The 17,053-nt window shown below is 45.1% G+C and overlaps 1 protein-coding gene across 1 annotated transcript; it reads right to left on the bottom strand.

The window, feature by feature from the left end:
* Nucleotides 1-135: 135 nt before the first annotated feature.
* On the bottom strand, nucleotides 136-15,591 carry Trpv6 (transient receptor potential cation channel subfamily V member 6). Its single transcript, XM_055598311.1, has 15 exons — nucleotides 15,262-15,591; nucleotides 7,242-7,339; nucleotides 6,974-7,096; nucleotides 6,282-6,419; nucleotides 5,883-5,981; nucleotides 5,575-5,747; nucleotides 4,957-5,103; nucleotides 4,668-4,880; nucleotides 4,303-4,389; nucleotides 4,126-4,202; nucleotides 3,730-3,895; nucleotides 3,329-3,395; nucleotides 2,330-2,598; nucleotides 1,198-1,304; nucleotides 136-852 (listed from the first exon to the last, which is right to left on the bottom strand). The coding sequence occupies exons 1-15, from the start codon at nucleotides 15,387-15,389 to the stop codon at nucleotides 561-563; spliced, it is 2,184 nt and encodes a 727-aa protein (XP_055454286.1). The 5' UTR covers nucleotides 15,390-15,591; the 3' UTR covers nucleotides 136-560.
* Between the last annotated feature and the right edge of the window lie 1,462 nt (nucleotides 15,592-17,053).

The raw sequence follows: 17,053 nt of genomic DNA, 5'->3' as shown, positions 1-17,053 counted from the left end.
GTGTGTCCATGTCTCAGTCAAGAGGCCTTGGAGGAAAGGCAGAGATGCATGATGGGATGGGCCAGTGGATACATTCAATGAAATACGCAGGGCACTGGGTGGGGAATCAGGAAATGACTTTATTGGAAGGTGGCAAGGCTCAGCCTAGCTTCCCCACCCTTAGACTGATGCCGATGCCTGCACTCTCTCCATCACACACCCTTCCACAAACTCAGTATTCTCCATGAGTTGTCTGCAGCACACTAGGAAGAGTTCTGTCCCTTCCCTCTTAGAAGACCTGAGTGGAGACAGGTGCCCAAGACGGCAAGCCTGTCTTTAAAGTGCTCTGGTGTGCAGTGGAGCTTCAAGAAGAGAACAAGGAATGCTTGGTTGAGACAAGGACTATGGAGTCTTCTGCCATTTGCTCCAAGCTGAAGGAGTTGTGGAGGCCTGGAGCATCTATTCTCCATTTGCATTCCTTGGCATGCTCCTCCCCCATCACCCTTGGAGTTCAAGGGTGACGCCTATGTTTTTAACTGGCTTTCTTTCATTCTGTTCTGATGCTTGGCAAGAACCAACCTTCAGATCTGGTACTCCCAGCCCTCCCCATCTTCTAGGCCCCGGTTGATTATCCCTCGCCGGTCCCTCCTTAGGGCCCCTTGTCGAAGCCTTTCCCAGTTGGTGCTGCTCCGGGAGGTACTTCGAGACACTGAGGGTGTAGGAAAGGACAGATAGGCACCAAAGGGACGTGCCATCTCCAGTTTATCTCCTGAGTCTTTTTCCAAGTCCTCAGAGTAGAGGTCATCTTGTTGCTGGAAGGCCCGTGCATAGCGGCGGATGCGTTGTCTGTTGAGATCTTGCCTGTCTTCCACCCTGGAGAGAGCAGGAGGAGGGATCAGAGACAGTGGAACTGAAAAGAAGATCTAAGATCACACTTGTCATCCAGCCCCACCAGTGTTGAAGGTTCTGTGCACCCAGTGTGGGAGACACGGAGCACAGCCCCTCAGTGGTTAAGCCTCAGGGACCTGCAGGCCTTGCTGTGGTGATGCATAGGGACCGACACTCAAAATGCAATCTCGTCCTCAATAGCCACTCTTCAGACCATGAGGCATACAGACCTCTAGGAAGCATACAGACCACCATAGAGCATCTAGAAGCAAGAGCGCCCCATCCAAAGTGAGTTCTTAGGGAATACTACCAATGGGCCACGTTACTTACCTCAGGAACCAGCGGTCCCCAAGACCGTACTCGCGCCCACATATCCCAGAGCGAGGCCAGAGGCAGCGAGGCAGCTTCCGTTCTAGCATCACAGTAGTGGCCACAACCTTTATTTAGGGACAGGAAGGGAAGTCAGAGAGGAGGTTGGGTGTAGACTGAGAAGGGCAGGGAGAGGAGGGGAAGCCAGACAGAGGGAAGACAACTTAGTAACAAAGACACTCAGGAGCTTATGGCCTTTTGGAAATGGAAGCAAGAGCCCAAACCAAGATGTCAGTATGAACATAACAGAGCCGCTTCTGTGGGAGTTAGTGGATGAGACTTGAGCCTCACAATTTGTTATCCTATGACTTGAAAGCCATGTCAAAACCAGGTAAGATACTGGTGGATATAAGAGGTTCTCCTTGGAAAAGACCTTGATCCAAGATACAGACAAGAACATGAAAAGCATAAAGGGGTTTTACAGGTCTCAGAATGTTTTGACCCTGCATGCATGAAGTGATTTCAAAATATAAGCATTCTACATGGAAACCTAATATCAATATATTTTCAACATTTTTTTCAGTAAACCCTCCATATCTGGCTTGGGATTTTACTCCATTTCCACATGTCACAGTTAAATGCTTTCCAGGGTTTTATAGTTCCATTTTTATTTTGCTTAAATTATTTTTAGTGAGATAAATTCTTTTCCAGGTATATTTTTAAATAAGGACTTGATTCATCTCATTGTCCATAAAGATGGGTTCTTTTAAATGTCATTATTTATAACACTTCCATTTTTTTCTGGGTCAAATTTTGCAGTCTTTGGTGTTTTCAAGAAGACTAGATACTTCCATTTTTACTTGGGAGGAAAACTGACCAAATATAGCTTTAGCCATTTGTTCACTTTATTTCTAGAAAAGACTGAGGATGTAATTGTTGGGAAAACTAAACAGAAATCTTCCTAGAGTTTCCAGAAGTGTTCTCTGTTGCTAATTACATCCCATGGGCATGCTGCATTATTCTTTGACATGTGCAAAAACCTATCCACACATATGTGGAGTACATGCAAAGGGCTGCCTTCATCTGAGCGTGGCCAGTTCCTGGGTAGGAAGGAGATTTGTGCAATAACCCTCCTATCCACCAGAGGGCTCACCTGTGCTCTCCAGAGCTCATCACGTTCATGGGCAACTCTCCAATGAGTGTCACCCATCATGGCAATGAGGAGGTTGAGCATGAGAAGTGTGGCGATGACTGCAAAGGCTGCATAGGTGATGCTGTACATGAAGGGCAGATCCACGTCATAGTTGGCAGGGCCATCAATGATGGTGAGAAAGAGTTCAAAGGTGCTCAACAGTGCCATGGGGTAGTCATAGAAATGGCCCAGCTCATCAGGGTCCTCTGTCTGGAAGATGATATAGAAGGCTGCTCCACCCAAGGGGTGAAAGTTACCATGGCAACTGTATCATGAATATCCCACCACCAGCTATTTGTTGTCTGTTTCCATCCTATTCTCTTCATCTCATATTGTGTTTTCAACTCCAAACAATATATTTTACATTATTCCTCTTATTTTCTGAGATGACAATAAAATTACATTATTTCCCCCTTCTCTTTCCTCCTTCCAAACCTTCCCATATAACCCTTATTGCTCTTATCAAACTCATGGCCTCTTTTTCATTAATTGTTGACATATTTCCTAAATATGTAAATATGACCAGCTTAGTCTTGTAATGGTACTTGTATGTATGTTATCAGGGCTGATCACTTGGTATTGGATAACAAATTGGTATGCTCTTTCTTGGGGATGGCTATCTCTCCTTCTCTCAGCATTTCCTAGTTGCCTGTAGTTCTTTGTGTACGGTTGAGGCCCCCTAGGTTTCCCCTATCCACTTTAGCAGGTCTATTGTTGTTCTTGATTAGCTCAAAAATGATAATTTTAAATTATTATGTTCCACTATTTTCTATAAGACTCATGCTTCTAATCTTCCAACCCTGACACTACTGTCCTTTACTTCTGAGCAACACCCCATCTTTAGACATTTCATGGTCTCCTCTAATCTCTTGCCTCCCTCCAAGTTCTTCCTGAAGAATTCTAAACCCTCTAAGCTCCTCCCAACCCTTTCCTCCCATGGCTTCCATCCTGATGTTTTACCTGAAGCAAATCCCAGGATTACTACAGCCATCAGCCAGCAGAATCGCATCAAGTCGCCAAAAATCATCTATGGAGAGGAGGAGGAGGCAGAGAATACCATACCTTCAGAGCAGTTACCCACCTGCCAAATGTCTGATGGCTCCACACACCAAGATGGGTGGCAAGCTACAGGCTTCGTGTTAACTCTCTGCCCTGTCTTGGTGAGGATCTTAAACTAAGGGTGATTTTCAAGCTTGAAGGGGATTTTAAACTTTTTCAAATAAATAAAATAGGAGAAACATATAATAGGAGCTATGTCAGGGTCACAACACCTGAAATATTTACTGTCCAGCCCTCTGGTAAAGTTTCTGCTTAGTCTTGGTCTGAAGCTCTCTACTAGGAAGTGTAAGGGAGGCACTGACCTTCTGAATCATGATGGTGAAGGGACCCAGCATTTGGAATCCTCTGGCAAAGTACATGACATTGCACCAGCCCAACACCAGAGCAAAGGACATGGGCACCACCTCCCCGTCTGCATTGGTGAGCCGCATCACCATGGTCAGCAGCACCATGAAGGCATAAGTGATACTGTGGATGGTGGGGGTTGGGTGTGGGAAAAAGGAGGCATAATGAGAAAGAAGCCAGGCTCAACCTGGGGATCAAGCAACAAGCGTACAGCTGACACAGACCTCATACTGTCAGAATCAGCCTCGACATGCCCAGTACACTGGGGTTATACATCACAGAGTGAACCCAATGATAAGGGAAGGGAGGGTAAGTGAGATGAAGGATGGGAGTGAGATGAAGAAGACACTCACATGATGACATGGAATGGCCCCCCAAGGATGGTCTGCCCAAAGAATCGAGTGACCCCCAGCCTGAAGATGTCTGGAATCTAGAAAGAAGTCAAAAAGACACAAAGGCACTTGTAGAGCATAATGCAGGCTGGGCCCCTGGGGCAGACAATCTCCACCAGGATCCTAGCAACACCTCACCTCCACCAGCAGGATGATCACAGCTCCGATGATGCTCACCAGCTCCCCCACCAGCCGAAGGTCATCCTTGGGGGTCACATATGACTCCTAGAGAGGAAAAAGGTCAGCAGATCATCTGTTTCTGTCTAACATAGCCTAGCTCCCAAGGCCACCAGCTCTTTCAGATTCTTTCTAGCCCATGAGATCCAGCTAGTCTCCAACTATGCTCCAGGAGTAAGAATCTAGGTGTGTTTCTGTGGGTGCAAGTGGACTCTGAGCCCACTTAGCCGGGATCTAGGTGAGAAGTGAAATGCTGGTGGGGAAAGTGGAACAATGCTGTGAAAAGTGGATTCCTAATGTACTATCTGTCACCGCCAGGGTGTCACCTGAAGAAGCTTCTGCTGCAGGAGGGTGTTGTCACGGGGATTGGTGCGGTTAGTGATCCTGGGCTTGAGGGGACGGTAGACACAGCACACCGTAAAGCAGATGATGTATAGCACGTAGATGGCGCCCAGCACGCAGAAGTAGGGCCTCCCATACCTCTTCCACTTGAGGCTCACCAGCTCCTTCACAGGTGTCTGGTCCAGGATCTGGCGAGCCTGCGGCAGAAGGAATAGAACAGCATCTCCAAAACCGTGTCACCCATCACCAAGGCCTGTGTGCTGAAGACTGTACCTCCCGCTTCTTGGTAGTAACAATAAGTTCCAGCAAAGACTGATCATCTCCTGAGGAGTCGATCTCAGTGAGGTCATAAAGAGTTGAGGTCAATGGCCCATATGTCCACTGGATGTGTTTCCGCTTCTGCATCAAGTGTTGGAACATCTGAAAGAGAGAGGAGATGGTCAGGATTCACAGGCAAATGGAATAGCACAGCCTAGAAGGAAAGGACTAGAGAAGGTATTGGTATTTTCTTAAAGACCACAGCCTTGGGAAATAAAAGAACTCTGTTATACAGAATCCTAGAATTATCCTGCCCCAGGAGTCATTCCAGAACCTGGAGATAGGGGATATTGGCAAGTCACTGTTCCAAAAAGTGGGCTTAAGCATTGCAGAAAACCTCAGGATGAGGTCTAGACTATATGAGTTCCCAGTCAGAATAAACAGGCAAACAAAAACAAAACAAAACAAAAAAAACCAAATAAACAAAAAACAAGGACATGAAAGACATAGGCTAAAAGAGACCCTAATTAGAGCTGAGAATGAGGCCTAAGCTTCATAGGTGTATTCAGTTCTTTTGATTCTCAGCAATGTAAAATAAGGTTCATTAAAGGCACTTTAGGGCAATGGCCTCACCACAATGTTGCCTTCTACTCCAGCCAGCTTGAAGGGGGTGAGTCTCTGGTGGTTGGTTACAAGTTCCAGGGACTTCAGGTGGTCTCCCCCGTCATAGGACAGTAGCAGGTTGTACATCTGGCAGGCAAAGGTTTTGTTGGGCTGAAGGATGAGTATGTGCAGTACTGTATTTCCTGCAGAGGACAGAGACTGCCATGTGACCATTGTAGCAGAGCTGGTGACAACTTCATCCTAAGGTTTTCTCTCCCCACCCTACCGCCTCTCTCACACACACAACATCCAGAACTCCCTCTTATCCCAGCTCTTACCCAGGGAGTCCTGGGCCCTGATGTCAGCTCCATGCTCAATGAGCATCCTAACAATCTCCTCACTACCAACACAGGCAGCAAAGGACAAAGGGTGCTCTCCTGTGGGCACAAAGAGATACGTGATAGGAGACAGGAAGATGAGATGAGAGGGATAGTTGCCCTCCAGGCCCACAACTGCCTCCTCCTCCCATATCTCAGCTGTGTCTTGGGATCACTTGGCCAACAGAAGACTCAGGAAAGGACCATATAAAGGTTTTTGGAGGAAACAGGCCTCTGGCTCTAAAGTCTCATGAGCACTGCTCTCCTAGCTTCCCAGAAGATATCACCAAGGAGAGGGTACTCTTTAGCATCCTCTCCTTAGCCACTGCCCCACTGTCCACCTCTGGCCCTGGCTCTTACCGTAGTAAATGAGGTTGTGAGGGCTGTAGTGGAAGACTGAACCTGTAGCTCGGGCAGAGACACTGGCCCCTCGGGCAAGCAGGGCGCGGACCAGGTTCACGTTCTGGTTTATTGCTGCGATGTGCAGTGCAGTCTGACCTGAGAGAACTCTGAGTTACACGTGTATCTGTTCTCTCAACCCTGAAGGAATCCCTCTCATGTGTCCCCATAGTTTCCTTAGAGGGATAACAGAGACCTTGTGGTTTGTTTGTTTGTTTTTTCTTTTTTAAAGATGTATTTATTTCATTATATATACAGTGTTCTGCCTGCATATACACCTTCACACCAGAAGAGGGCACCAGATTTCCTTATAGATGGCTGTGAGCCACCCTGTGGTTGCTGGGAATTGAACGCGGGACCTCTGGAAGAGCAAGCAGTGTTCTTAACCTCTGAGTCATCTCTCCAGCCCCAACCTTGTGGTTGTTAAAGGTGCCCAGTAGGCCCTTCTGTTCCCTCCATCTAACTCTGTACCTTGTCTAGACCTCTGGAAGGTCAGGTACCATGCGAAATGCCTTGCAATCAGGAACTAGAAAAAGGAATGCTTGTGGAGTAATAATAAAGTGTGGGGGTTTTCAGATAACTTTTCTTGCTTGCCAGGTTATCCTCCTGAGATCGCTGGGAAACACAGCTTACCATCCATCCTAGGGCCTCACCTTCATAGAGCTCAGAGGTCATGGGCTCAAAGACCAGCTCTGGGGCAGCCTCCATCAGCACCATGGCAGCCTCCAGGTTGTCGTAGAGGGCTGCTATGTGCAGTGCAGTTTCCCCCATGGCTCCTGGTATATAGAGAGGGAAGGAAGACATAATGTCTTTGGTGGCAGTCAATAGAGAAAAAACAAACTCTAGGTCTTGGACTCTCTTAGGATGGTCTGTAGATTGGAGGACTGATCCACAGACCATTGCTAGGCCTCTGCTCCATACCTCTCTGGTGCACCTCACATCCTTCAAATTTGAGCAGCTTGCTCAGAGCCTGGACATCATTTTCTTTGGCAGCTAGAAGAAGAGGCGACTCCCAGATCCTACCAGGAAACAGGACAAGAAAGGTAGTAACAGTGAACATACCCAGTTGCAGAACAAGTTGTGAAGGTTTCCCTCAGATGTGTGTGTCGCAACAGCAACGGATGGCAACATTCCTGACCCAGCCAGGTGGGTCTGTTACTGTGCAAAGGTCACCAAGTCTCTTCTCCCATTTACTTGGTTCATCTAAACTGACTTTGTCCATTTAGCTTATGTAAGACAATGCCCTGACTAGTTTCCTGTCCCCTGGTGCTGAGATTACAAATATAGCATCTGTTCATATCAGAACAAGAGAGGATGAGTTTTGATCAAGCATACATTCACCCCATAACCTGCTCAAACCTGGAGTGATCCAATTTGGAACTCAGAGGTACCTTGAGATTGCCCTGCATGGTAAGCTTTGTTTCCTACATACTAGAAGTATAAAAGAGTTCCCTTATATTTGTGGAGGAAGTCAACTTGTAGAGCCTAATGTATTTTTTATTTATTACAAGGTGCCTTGCTATTTGACCTTCAGTGTGGAACATTGGATTCCTCCACTTTCCTCCTTTCTCTGACAGTATCTTCAGGTCAATCTAAACACAGCAATTGTCATTGCGAGAAAGGGACAGTGGTCATTCATACTCACCCCCTTCTCTTTTCTCATATCTTAATTTCTACATTTTTCCTTCTTAAATCAGAAATCCTAAGGTTGGTCAGCATCTTAAATTAGAAATCCTAAGGATGGTCAGATTAATAAGAAATTTCAACTCTCAGGTTTTAGATTTTGGACCTAATCTAGGTCCATTTGACTTGAAATGTCCAGGTCTGCAGTTTAGGAAGAGTACTGATGGTTTCTTGTGCAAATGAAAGTTCAGGAAGCATTACTCAAGCCAAGAGTTATTGAGTTATTGAGTGGTTCATGCATGTGAAATTGCTAAAGTAAAAAATCCAAGGCAAGCCTTGGAATCCCTGTCTTTAAAGAACACTCTCTTTAAAGCTTAGGAAGTAAAGTCATCAGTCATTCTCAGACCCTTTCTATGGGGTCTTAGGTGCTACTTTGGTTCCATCCAGTAGCACCTGTGATGATATAAATGGTGGCCAACAATGACAGAAGAGGGCGAGTAAAAAAATTGAATTTAGAGGATTAATTTTTTGAATTTCATGTGGATCTGAATATTCTCATTTTCACCTTCCATTTCTTCTTGGGGGCATCCAATTTTGAATTCAGAGTCTCCACTCAAATCCTAGTCTCTAGCATTTCTTTATTTATTATCTGATTTTTATCTTTATTCATTATCTGTTTGGGGCAAAATAATATTCCCTGGCTCTGCAAACCAGCTCTGCAGTCTTACTCCAACTACGAGACATAGCTCTGATTTTATTGAATTTTTCTTTCAGCTTAAAGCAATTTGGTCTTTCCATGGGAGTATATGTAATTATATTTATCCTAGATGGCCAGTTATGTGACATAAAAAAAAAATGGTCTGGATAAGAGCTTCCATCTTGAAGTGCTGGCAGTGGCAAGAAACTTAGTACAAATCTGGAGCTGGGAAAAATGATAAGAAGAAAAAAGTGACTTCTATTTGCCCTGGCCATAACCCTCAGCTCCCTTGTAGGCAGACAGGCAGCAACCAGGTTTAATCAATTATTTAAGATTCTGTCTCCATGTAGTTCTTTCGCTTTTGTTGCTACCAAAGCTCATTAATTCACATCTTTATTCTCTGGTCCAGGAGTAAGAAGAAATTCTCTTCATTTCCATGTACCCTACATACCCCTAGTCCATCATTTTTAATTCAGGAAAGATAGTCTTTCTAAATGGTGATATAGTCACAGCTTACGAAAAGCCAACAGGTCTTTCAATGCCCAAGGATAAGGAACACAGAGGCCCTTCACGGTCTTTGTGCAACTATTTTTCCATTCTCTGATCCTCCCCCTCACTCCTTACACCTGGCATTCGAGTCTCGCCACACGCCTCAGCCCCACAGAGCACACCGTTCTCCCTGGGCCTGTGTCCACAGGGCTGCCTCTTCCTGAATCCACTCCCCCCAACCCAGTGATTGTCCATTGTGCATTCTGCACTTCTGTGCCCAGCAAAATTGCCTAGTGTGCTGTGGGTGCTTGCTGTGATGGTTGCAGAATGAATGAATTGGCGGTGGTGCCAGGGTGGCTTTATAGCTCCCCATCCCCTTTATTTCCTCTATCTACCACCCCTGAGCCAACTCTAAATAAACAGAATCTAAATAAGAAACAGTGTTTGGTTTGAAAACACTGCTGCGAATCAAGTTTTCTATACACCTCACCACCACCATCACTCCAGTCATTTGCCCAAAGCTCTCTTACATACATACCTTCGAGTCTGCACTAGAATGTAGGGGAGACAAAGCTTCCTCAAACAGGTATACACACATGCCACCACCCCTAGGATGTTGTTTACTCTTTCCTTTGGTCTTATTTTTATTACAACATCTTGTGCCTTGTGTTGTAAATAGAATCCATTTCTTCCTCTACACTTGAGAAGAGCAAAATCTACTTTTGTTCATGACACATCCCTGAAGCTGGCATACGGCCCTCACAAGCCTCTAGACCCTATGTAATCCTTTCTCTTTCGTCTGTTGCTATCCTAGTAGGCCTATGAAAGACCAAAGACTGCTAGATACATTGAGTACAGTTACAGGATACTCAATTAAAATCGAACCTTAGTTATACAACTATTTCAATACTATTTTATGTATTCTTTGAAAATATCATGCATTTATACAAGGTATTGTGATCATATCCACTCATAATTACCTCCCTACAATTTTATAAATATATCATATGCAATAGTTTGGGATATGCCAACAGTAATAACCTATCCATTATTCATCTGAAAGTCAAATTGAAAGAAGTATTCTGTATCTCATCTGGCAAGTTAGTCAGACCACACCCTTGTAAAGAAACAGCTTGTAATACAACTCAACAATGTTTGTTACAAATGACCTCCTCTGGCTGCAAACTCCAGATTCCAGCAAAATGAAGGAGGAAGGATCAGGGAGAGTGTCCCAGACTTCTTTATCACTTGCAGTAACTACATAGAGCCACAAGGTGATAGCAGAGAAAGCCCTAACTTCTTAACAGTAAAGAGACAGACCTTCAAACTTGCCTCACAATCCCTGGACTCAAAACAAAAGCAAAAACTAGGAACACCAAAAAAATCCTGTAGATTCTCCAACAGCACCCCATCATAGAAGATTAGAGAACTACTAAAGGACAGGGGGGAAAAGGAAGGAGAAAATGCTGAACAGGCCATCGACAAATAATGTCCTGCCCAACATGTTAACCATGCCAGGTAGAGAAACCCTAATTTAGAAAAAAAAAAAAAAAAAAAAAAAAAAAATATATATATATATATATATATATATATTCTTCACATGAAGAGAAATTCCACTTACATAATATTTTCTAGTAACATACAAAACATTTCCTCATAATTAAAATGAGAAAGACACAAAAAGGTGGAATCATTTAAACAGTAGTGACAGAGTAACAAAAAGCAATAGAATTTATAAAAACTTCCAGGTTTTTCAATATTTTGTTTTACTTGGCAATTGAATGTAAAATTGATCAGTATAGTTCCATGATGGCTTGAAAAAAAAAAACTCAATAATGGGGTTCTTGTTATAAAACCTAGCATGTTTTTGTTTTTGTTTGGAGGAACATAAATTAGTGTTCTCTTTCTCAAGCCCAACCCTGTGCCTCCAAGTGAGAGGCCTTGGCTTTCTGCCTCCATGACTTCCGCTTCCCCAACCCTCTGGTTCTAGTTCTTATGCACATATAAGTCTATGTATGCCATGCACATGAGTCATGTTCTGCTGTTTATTCTGGGAAATAAGACAGAACCCAGCGAGTTTCAAGAAATGTTCAAATCAGAAGAGTAGAAGTTGTGCAGAAATGGAGTCTAATCTGTTCATGTAACAGATGGAGCCTCAGGGTGAGTACTCTGAAGTGATTCGTCCAACCAGGTCAGAGTCTGAACTGAGACAAGGGCCTTGTCAGTAGTTTGTCCCTGCTCTTTGTGTTAATTAGGGCTGGAAGTAGGGGTCTCCGGGGATACATGTGAATGTCTCTACAAATACCATTGCAGGTGACTGTAGGGGCTGGCAGACTGTGAGTGGTAACACCATGGGGTTGCCAAGAGCATACGTTTTTATTCTGATTGGACTCATTTCTATTAGGAGGAAGTTCATAGTCCTGCGGGTTCTTCTGTAGTTAGATTTTTAATACTATTTTTTTTGTCATAATCCCATGGTTCATTATGCTTTTCCCTTTTCAAAGCAATATCACTTTTGCTTTCCATAGCCATACAACACACCAGCTGAGTAATTCTCTTATTTTTTTTTTTTTTAAAAAAAGGAAACTGAGGCAACAATTTTAAATAGTTTTCCAGAAGAACACACAGGGTTAAAACGCTGACTTGCTTACCAAGAACATAGCCCTGGGCACTTAGTACTAAATTATGTGGTTCTTCTAGTTTTTATGGCTCTTCCTGATTTTTCTTGGGAGGTGGAGGTCAGGCCCAGAGCAATGACCACAGATGAGAAAGAGCAGTCATGTGTGGCAACATGGCATACACTGGGCACTCATGAGCCACCTCCCTCCAGCTGAGACTCTTGACGATGAGATAAGAAAGTCAAAAATCTGGAGATTGTGGCTATTTCAAGGCTTGGAACCAAGCTGTTTCTTAACTGCCACAACTCCTTTATGTAGGTACACAAACATGTGTGGTGTGGTGTGGTGTGTGTGTGTGTGTGTGTGTGTGTGTGTGTGTTGTATGTGTGTAATTGTCAAGACAAGAACTGAGGTCTACAGAAGAGTGTCAAAGCTCAGCTTGCACAGAAACATCAGCTCACATATATTATTTAGACAGGCTTATATCTATGTAACCCAACTTAAAAGTTCAGCATGACTCCCTGTCCTCCCAGGGACTGAGAAGACCAGCACAGTAGGGTGGGAATCAGGTTGGGCAGCTTCTGTGAAGCTCTCAGCACACCCCACAGGAGCAGAAATCAGATACCAGATAGGACAGTTTCCTTCTCTCTTTCCTCAACACTTGTTTGAACCTTCTCGTGACCTTCACCGTGCTCACCTTTAACCTCGGTACAGTTACTCTTCCAGAATCTGTAAGACAGTGATTCTAGAACATTCCTCTCTGTACCAAAGTCCATACAAGCTCACGTCCCCACTGCAGAATGATACAATATTCATATATAGTTTGTATAATCGAGTGACACACTTTAAGATGTGACCTGAGGCGTGCTATGTTGTTCTGTGGCCCAGACTGGTCTGAAACTCACTGTGTAGTCCATGTTAAACTCAGGGCAACCTTGCGGCCTCAGCCTCCCAAGGACTGGGGTTACCAGAGAAAACCACAACGTTCATCTCATTTACTAACTTTTGTGTTTTGAGAGACAAGATGTCACTGTGTTAAACAGGCTAACCTTCAGCTTATCAGTTTCCTAAGTGCTGAGAGTATAGGCATGCACCACAGCCCTCGCTTCCTCCCGCGTACTTTAAATTATCTCTAGGTAACCTATGATGCCCAATGGGACACTAACGCTATATAAGTTGCTATTGTACTGTATTGTTTAAGAATGATGACAAAGAAAGAATGCTGAACATGTTCAAAAGTGATACAACTACCATGAACCTGTGTAGCACATATAAGCAACAATATAGTTTTGCTGTCTTAGTATTTTCTCTCTGAGGTTGATTTAATTGGAAGATATGCAGGGACAACATGCACATTGGTACATTTTGGCCATCATAGCACGAACTCCTTGAGAAGCAAGACCTATATGAGGTTAATTTCCCATAAACCTAATGGAATATGTGTTATGCTCAATCGATGTTTAATACATTGGATATACAGAAATGGGAAATTTTGAGCCAGAAAAAAAATAGTTTTGAGGAAATGGAAAAGAGTTGAGAATTCTGCTAATATGGATTTAAACTGGGGAACTGCATGATTAAGACCCAAGAGAAGTGTAACGCTCAAAGCAAGAGTGACTCACCTCTGCCCATCTTACAGAGTTCTCAAAAGCTTTGCCTTCTGGTGAGACTGTCCTCTACTCCATGAAATCCTACCTGGTCCTACCTCAGAATTCCACTGTGGGGCCCTCTCCTAAGCTCTAACTTGTTCTTATGGAGATGGCAGAATCGCCCACCCTACAAAGCCTGTGTATCAGATAAGCTTTATGGTGATAGTGCCTATAGAGAATGAGATTCTTTCACAGTTCCTAGTGCTTATTTAAGAGCCCAGCCTCAGCTTGTCTAATTTCCAGCAGGTCTTCCCTGTGTATAGCTGATCTCGCAGACCAAGAGACTCCTAGGAAAGCTCATCTTCTTTTTGGAAGAACTATCCAAAGAGGGACACTACTGTAGGCCCCGAATGTCTGGGAAGAAAAGGGTTGAGAAATAATGTAAAGAGATGTGACAATCAGAAAAATGGAGTGGAGAGTCCTCTGCTTGGCATTAGGCCTTCCTAGCCCAACACTGTAGAGGAGGCCTATCAGATGGTAGGAAGAAATTGATGCCAAGTAGATGCATGCAAATGACATATGATTAGCCAGGCTGCCTCCTCAGGCCAAGCCCTTTACTGTGTTCTTCCTGCATGGAAGATATAGGAATCTTACCTACCCCTTTCAAAACCCAAGACCTTTCTGCAGTCTCTGTCTGATGCCCCCAGCGACAGGGTCCTGAGAGTGGGAAGAGGAGGCCAATGAGGACTTATTCTCTAACAACAATGCCATTCTGTTGCCCTAAGATGTCATCAACCAGACATGTGCCCTGGCCCCCACTCTCCCAGGCCTGGGGGGAGAGAGGTGGGTGGCTGGGGTGGGAGACAGGAAAGCCACAAATCCAAGAAGGGGCACATCCCAGCAGGGAATGCTTAATCCAAATAATAGGAAATCACAGGTAGCCTTTAGGCAAGGCTAAGACAAGCCCTGCATTCAGAGATGGAGACAAAAACTTCAGCCTTTCCTCTCTGGGTGCACATGCTGCCTGTCTCTGTATAGCCTGAGGAAAGCCCCCAAAAGCAAGATTTTCTTTTAGTACATAACCAAATGGGTGGGGAACAGCAAATGTCAGAGAGGAGAGTACTCAAAGGTTGAGCTCAAAATCCAGGGGATTACCTATTCTTCTGCTCCCAAAGCCAACTTGAAGAGGCTATGAGGCAGGAGTGGCTATCCAGTGATGAAGGAGTATATATCAAGTGAGTATAGGGAAGTTTTCAGCAATTGGAAACAAAATCTGAGACTCTGTAAGGGTTTAAACTCCAGATTCTCTCCCAGACTCCCTAGCCTGAAAGGCAGCATGGTGAGGGGTGAGCGTCTCTGGCATGGAGGCCAGGGGTCCATGCAAATCCACCCACAGAAGGAAGACACTCCAGGCTGCAGTGTTGGTTCGTTAAATTCCTCTAGTGCCTGAGACAAATGCACAGGAATGATACATATGTTCACATTTTTAACATATTTTATTACTGCTTCATTCATTCAGTTATTCTCCCATTCATTCCCACATGTATGCTTATATATAAAATGTGTTTCTGCCATCAACTGCTGTACGGACATGGCATACAGACACCTAAGACACTACCCTGCCACTGTCACCTTTTGGGTAGAGGGTTCACAAGGGCCAGGAAGGGTGCCTGGCTACTGGGGAGGTACTCACAGAGAGCCCTGCAGAAATGAATGGGACCTTAAAGAGAGCTAACATCTGTGCCCAGGTAACCTCCCACCTGACATCCTGGCCAGGTAGCCTCACAGGCCAAGACTCAGGAGAAAGTGCTAACAAGGAGCTGGTCTCTGACTGTCCAGGGTGCCAAGAGAAGACTCAAGCAAACTGAGGGTGCGCTGTAAGCCCTGCTGCTAGGTAGAAGGAGCAGAGCAGATGGCAAACTTACCTCTTCTGCTGCAGCAGGTTTTGCTCGTCTCGGCTCTGAGCCCAGGGCTCTCGTCTGTGGAACCATCTGCAGAACTTGTTCCATAGGCAGAGTATCAACCCCTTCTCCGTGGGCAGTGACCACCCCATGGGGTGGAAGGCTGGTTCTTTGGGGGGCTGAGGCTGATGCCAGACCCCAACTGGGCTCGGCCTTGGGGCCACATTGGCACCCCCAAGAGCCGGCCTGCCCTCTCTCTGTAGAGGTCCCGTCTCCTGTTTCCTATTTCTCCTGTTTTGCTGGTGAGACTTCCTGTAGCTACCCCTACGTCTGAAGTCTGAAGAGGGCTCCTGCTTTGTTCCAATTGGCAGAGCTGAGAATCTGCTTGGCTTGTATATCTGGAGCTCCTGTTGGGAGTGAGCAGGAGCTGTGCGGGCACTCCCTCCCTCCTCCCAAATTACCTGAGATTTAAAGAGACAGGCCCCAAAGTCCTGCCTCCCAAAGCCATGCGTCAGCTGCAGCTCCCTCCACCCTGGAACTCTCCCCCTGCTCCTAGGCCTTCAAAGAGATTAAAGAGCTGGCCCCTGGACTTTGGGATACTCATTGACCTTTTTCTAGAAAGTCTTGGACAGGTCAGGCTCACCTGAGGCACTCTTGGCAGTAAAGAGGAGGAGAGCAAGAAAAGGGGTTTTTGCAGGTTGAAGGAACTTCTGCTTGTCTCTACTGAAGTCCAGGGGCTTCATATTCTCTTGACTCTTGGGGTTAACTGTCTTGCCTGGCCCTGAACAGGTATATAAATGGCAGAGGTTCTTAGTTCTCACACACTTTGAGTTGGCAACTGGTTTCCATAAAGCCCATCTGGTAGTACACTACCTATTTCGGGTCTTGAAAGCCCAGGAAACAGTCTCTGATGAGCATTCTTTGCAGTGGGCTGTCTCCATCACCACCACTGAAAGATGTAAAATCCATCCTCAAGCTAGTGATTCAAGGTATAAAATCCAGCCGTGGGAGATTCTGTTTGTAGGGTGGGTGAGATACCAGATAAGACACAGGTCGGGCCCAGTTGCACCTACCTGTAATCTCAGCACTGCACAGGTAGGGGCAGAAAATGGAAAGTTAGGGCCAGCCTGTGCTACACAGTGAGACCTTGTCTGGAAAGAAAAGGTGTAAGAATGCTGAAATAAATTCGATTTGGGGTGTAAATATAAATATTTTTTATATGCTCTAGACTGTTTTATCTGGCAACTTTTCCCGTAGAGACACTGGGTCATTGCCACCGGCACTAGACCCTATAAATGAATTTGTCCACACAAACTCATGGGGAATCCAGGAGGCAGTTAGTACCCATATTTTGCCATGGAGAAAACTGAGGTTCCAAGTGCTAGTGTGAGTTTTCAAGGTCACAGAGGTGACAAGAGAAGCTCAAACTCACCCCTGAATCTACAGTCGGCCTTTATTTGGCTTCACCATGCATACCACTCTAATAGGCAAAATGATCTCTGCGAAGATAAGACTTGCACAGACATGGTCACAGGCATGCTTTGTCAAAGCATTGGGCCTCACCAGGGGCCATTCAGGGGCTTGTATGGTTTACCTTCCCTATGTGGAAGAAGCCAAAGAAGCTCTGTCTTATTCAAAATTCTGCTGCCTCCCAGGGGCCCAATTATCTGGGAAGGCAGCTGGCTGTCTAAAGTCGCAGGTGTCTGTGTGTCACTCTCAAGTTTCAGCTTGTTTTTCCCTATGTCTGGTTCAAAGACCAGGGAGTCTCAACAAGGGAGGCATGAATGTGTGTGTTACAATGAGTGGCTTATGAGCA

The sequence above is a fragment of the Psammomys obesus genome, unplaced genomic scaffold, assembly GCF_907164565.1.
Source record: "Psammomys obesus unplaced genomic scaffold, mPsaObe1.curated_primary_1811, whole genome shotgun sequence".
In the NCBI taxonomy this organism is placed as follows: domain Eukaryota; kingdom Metazoa; phylum Chordata; class Mammalia; order Rodentia; family Muridae; genus Psammomys; species Psammomys obesus.
Note: the sequence above shows the minus strand (reverse complement) of the source record. Positions and strands in the feature narration are given on the sequence as shown.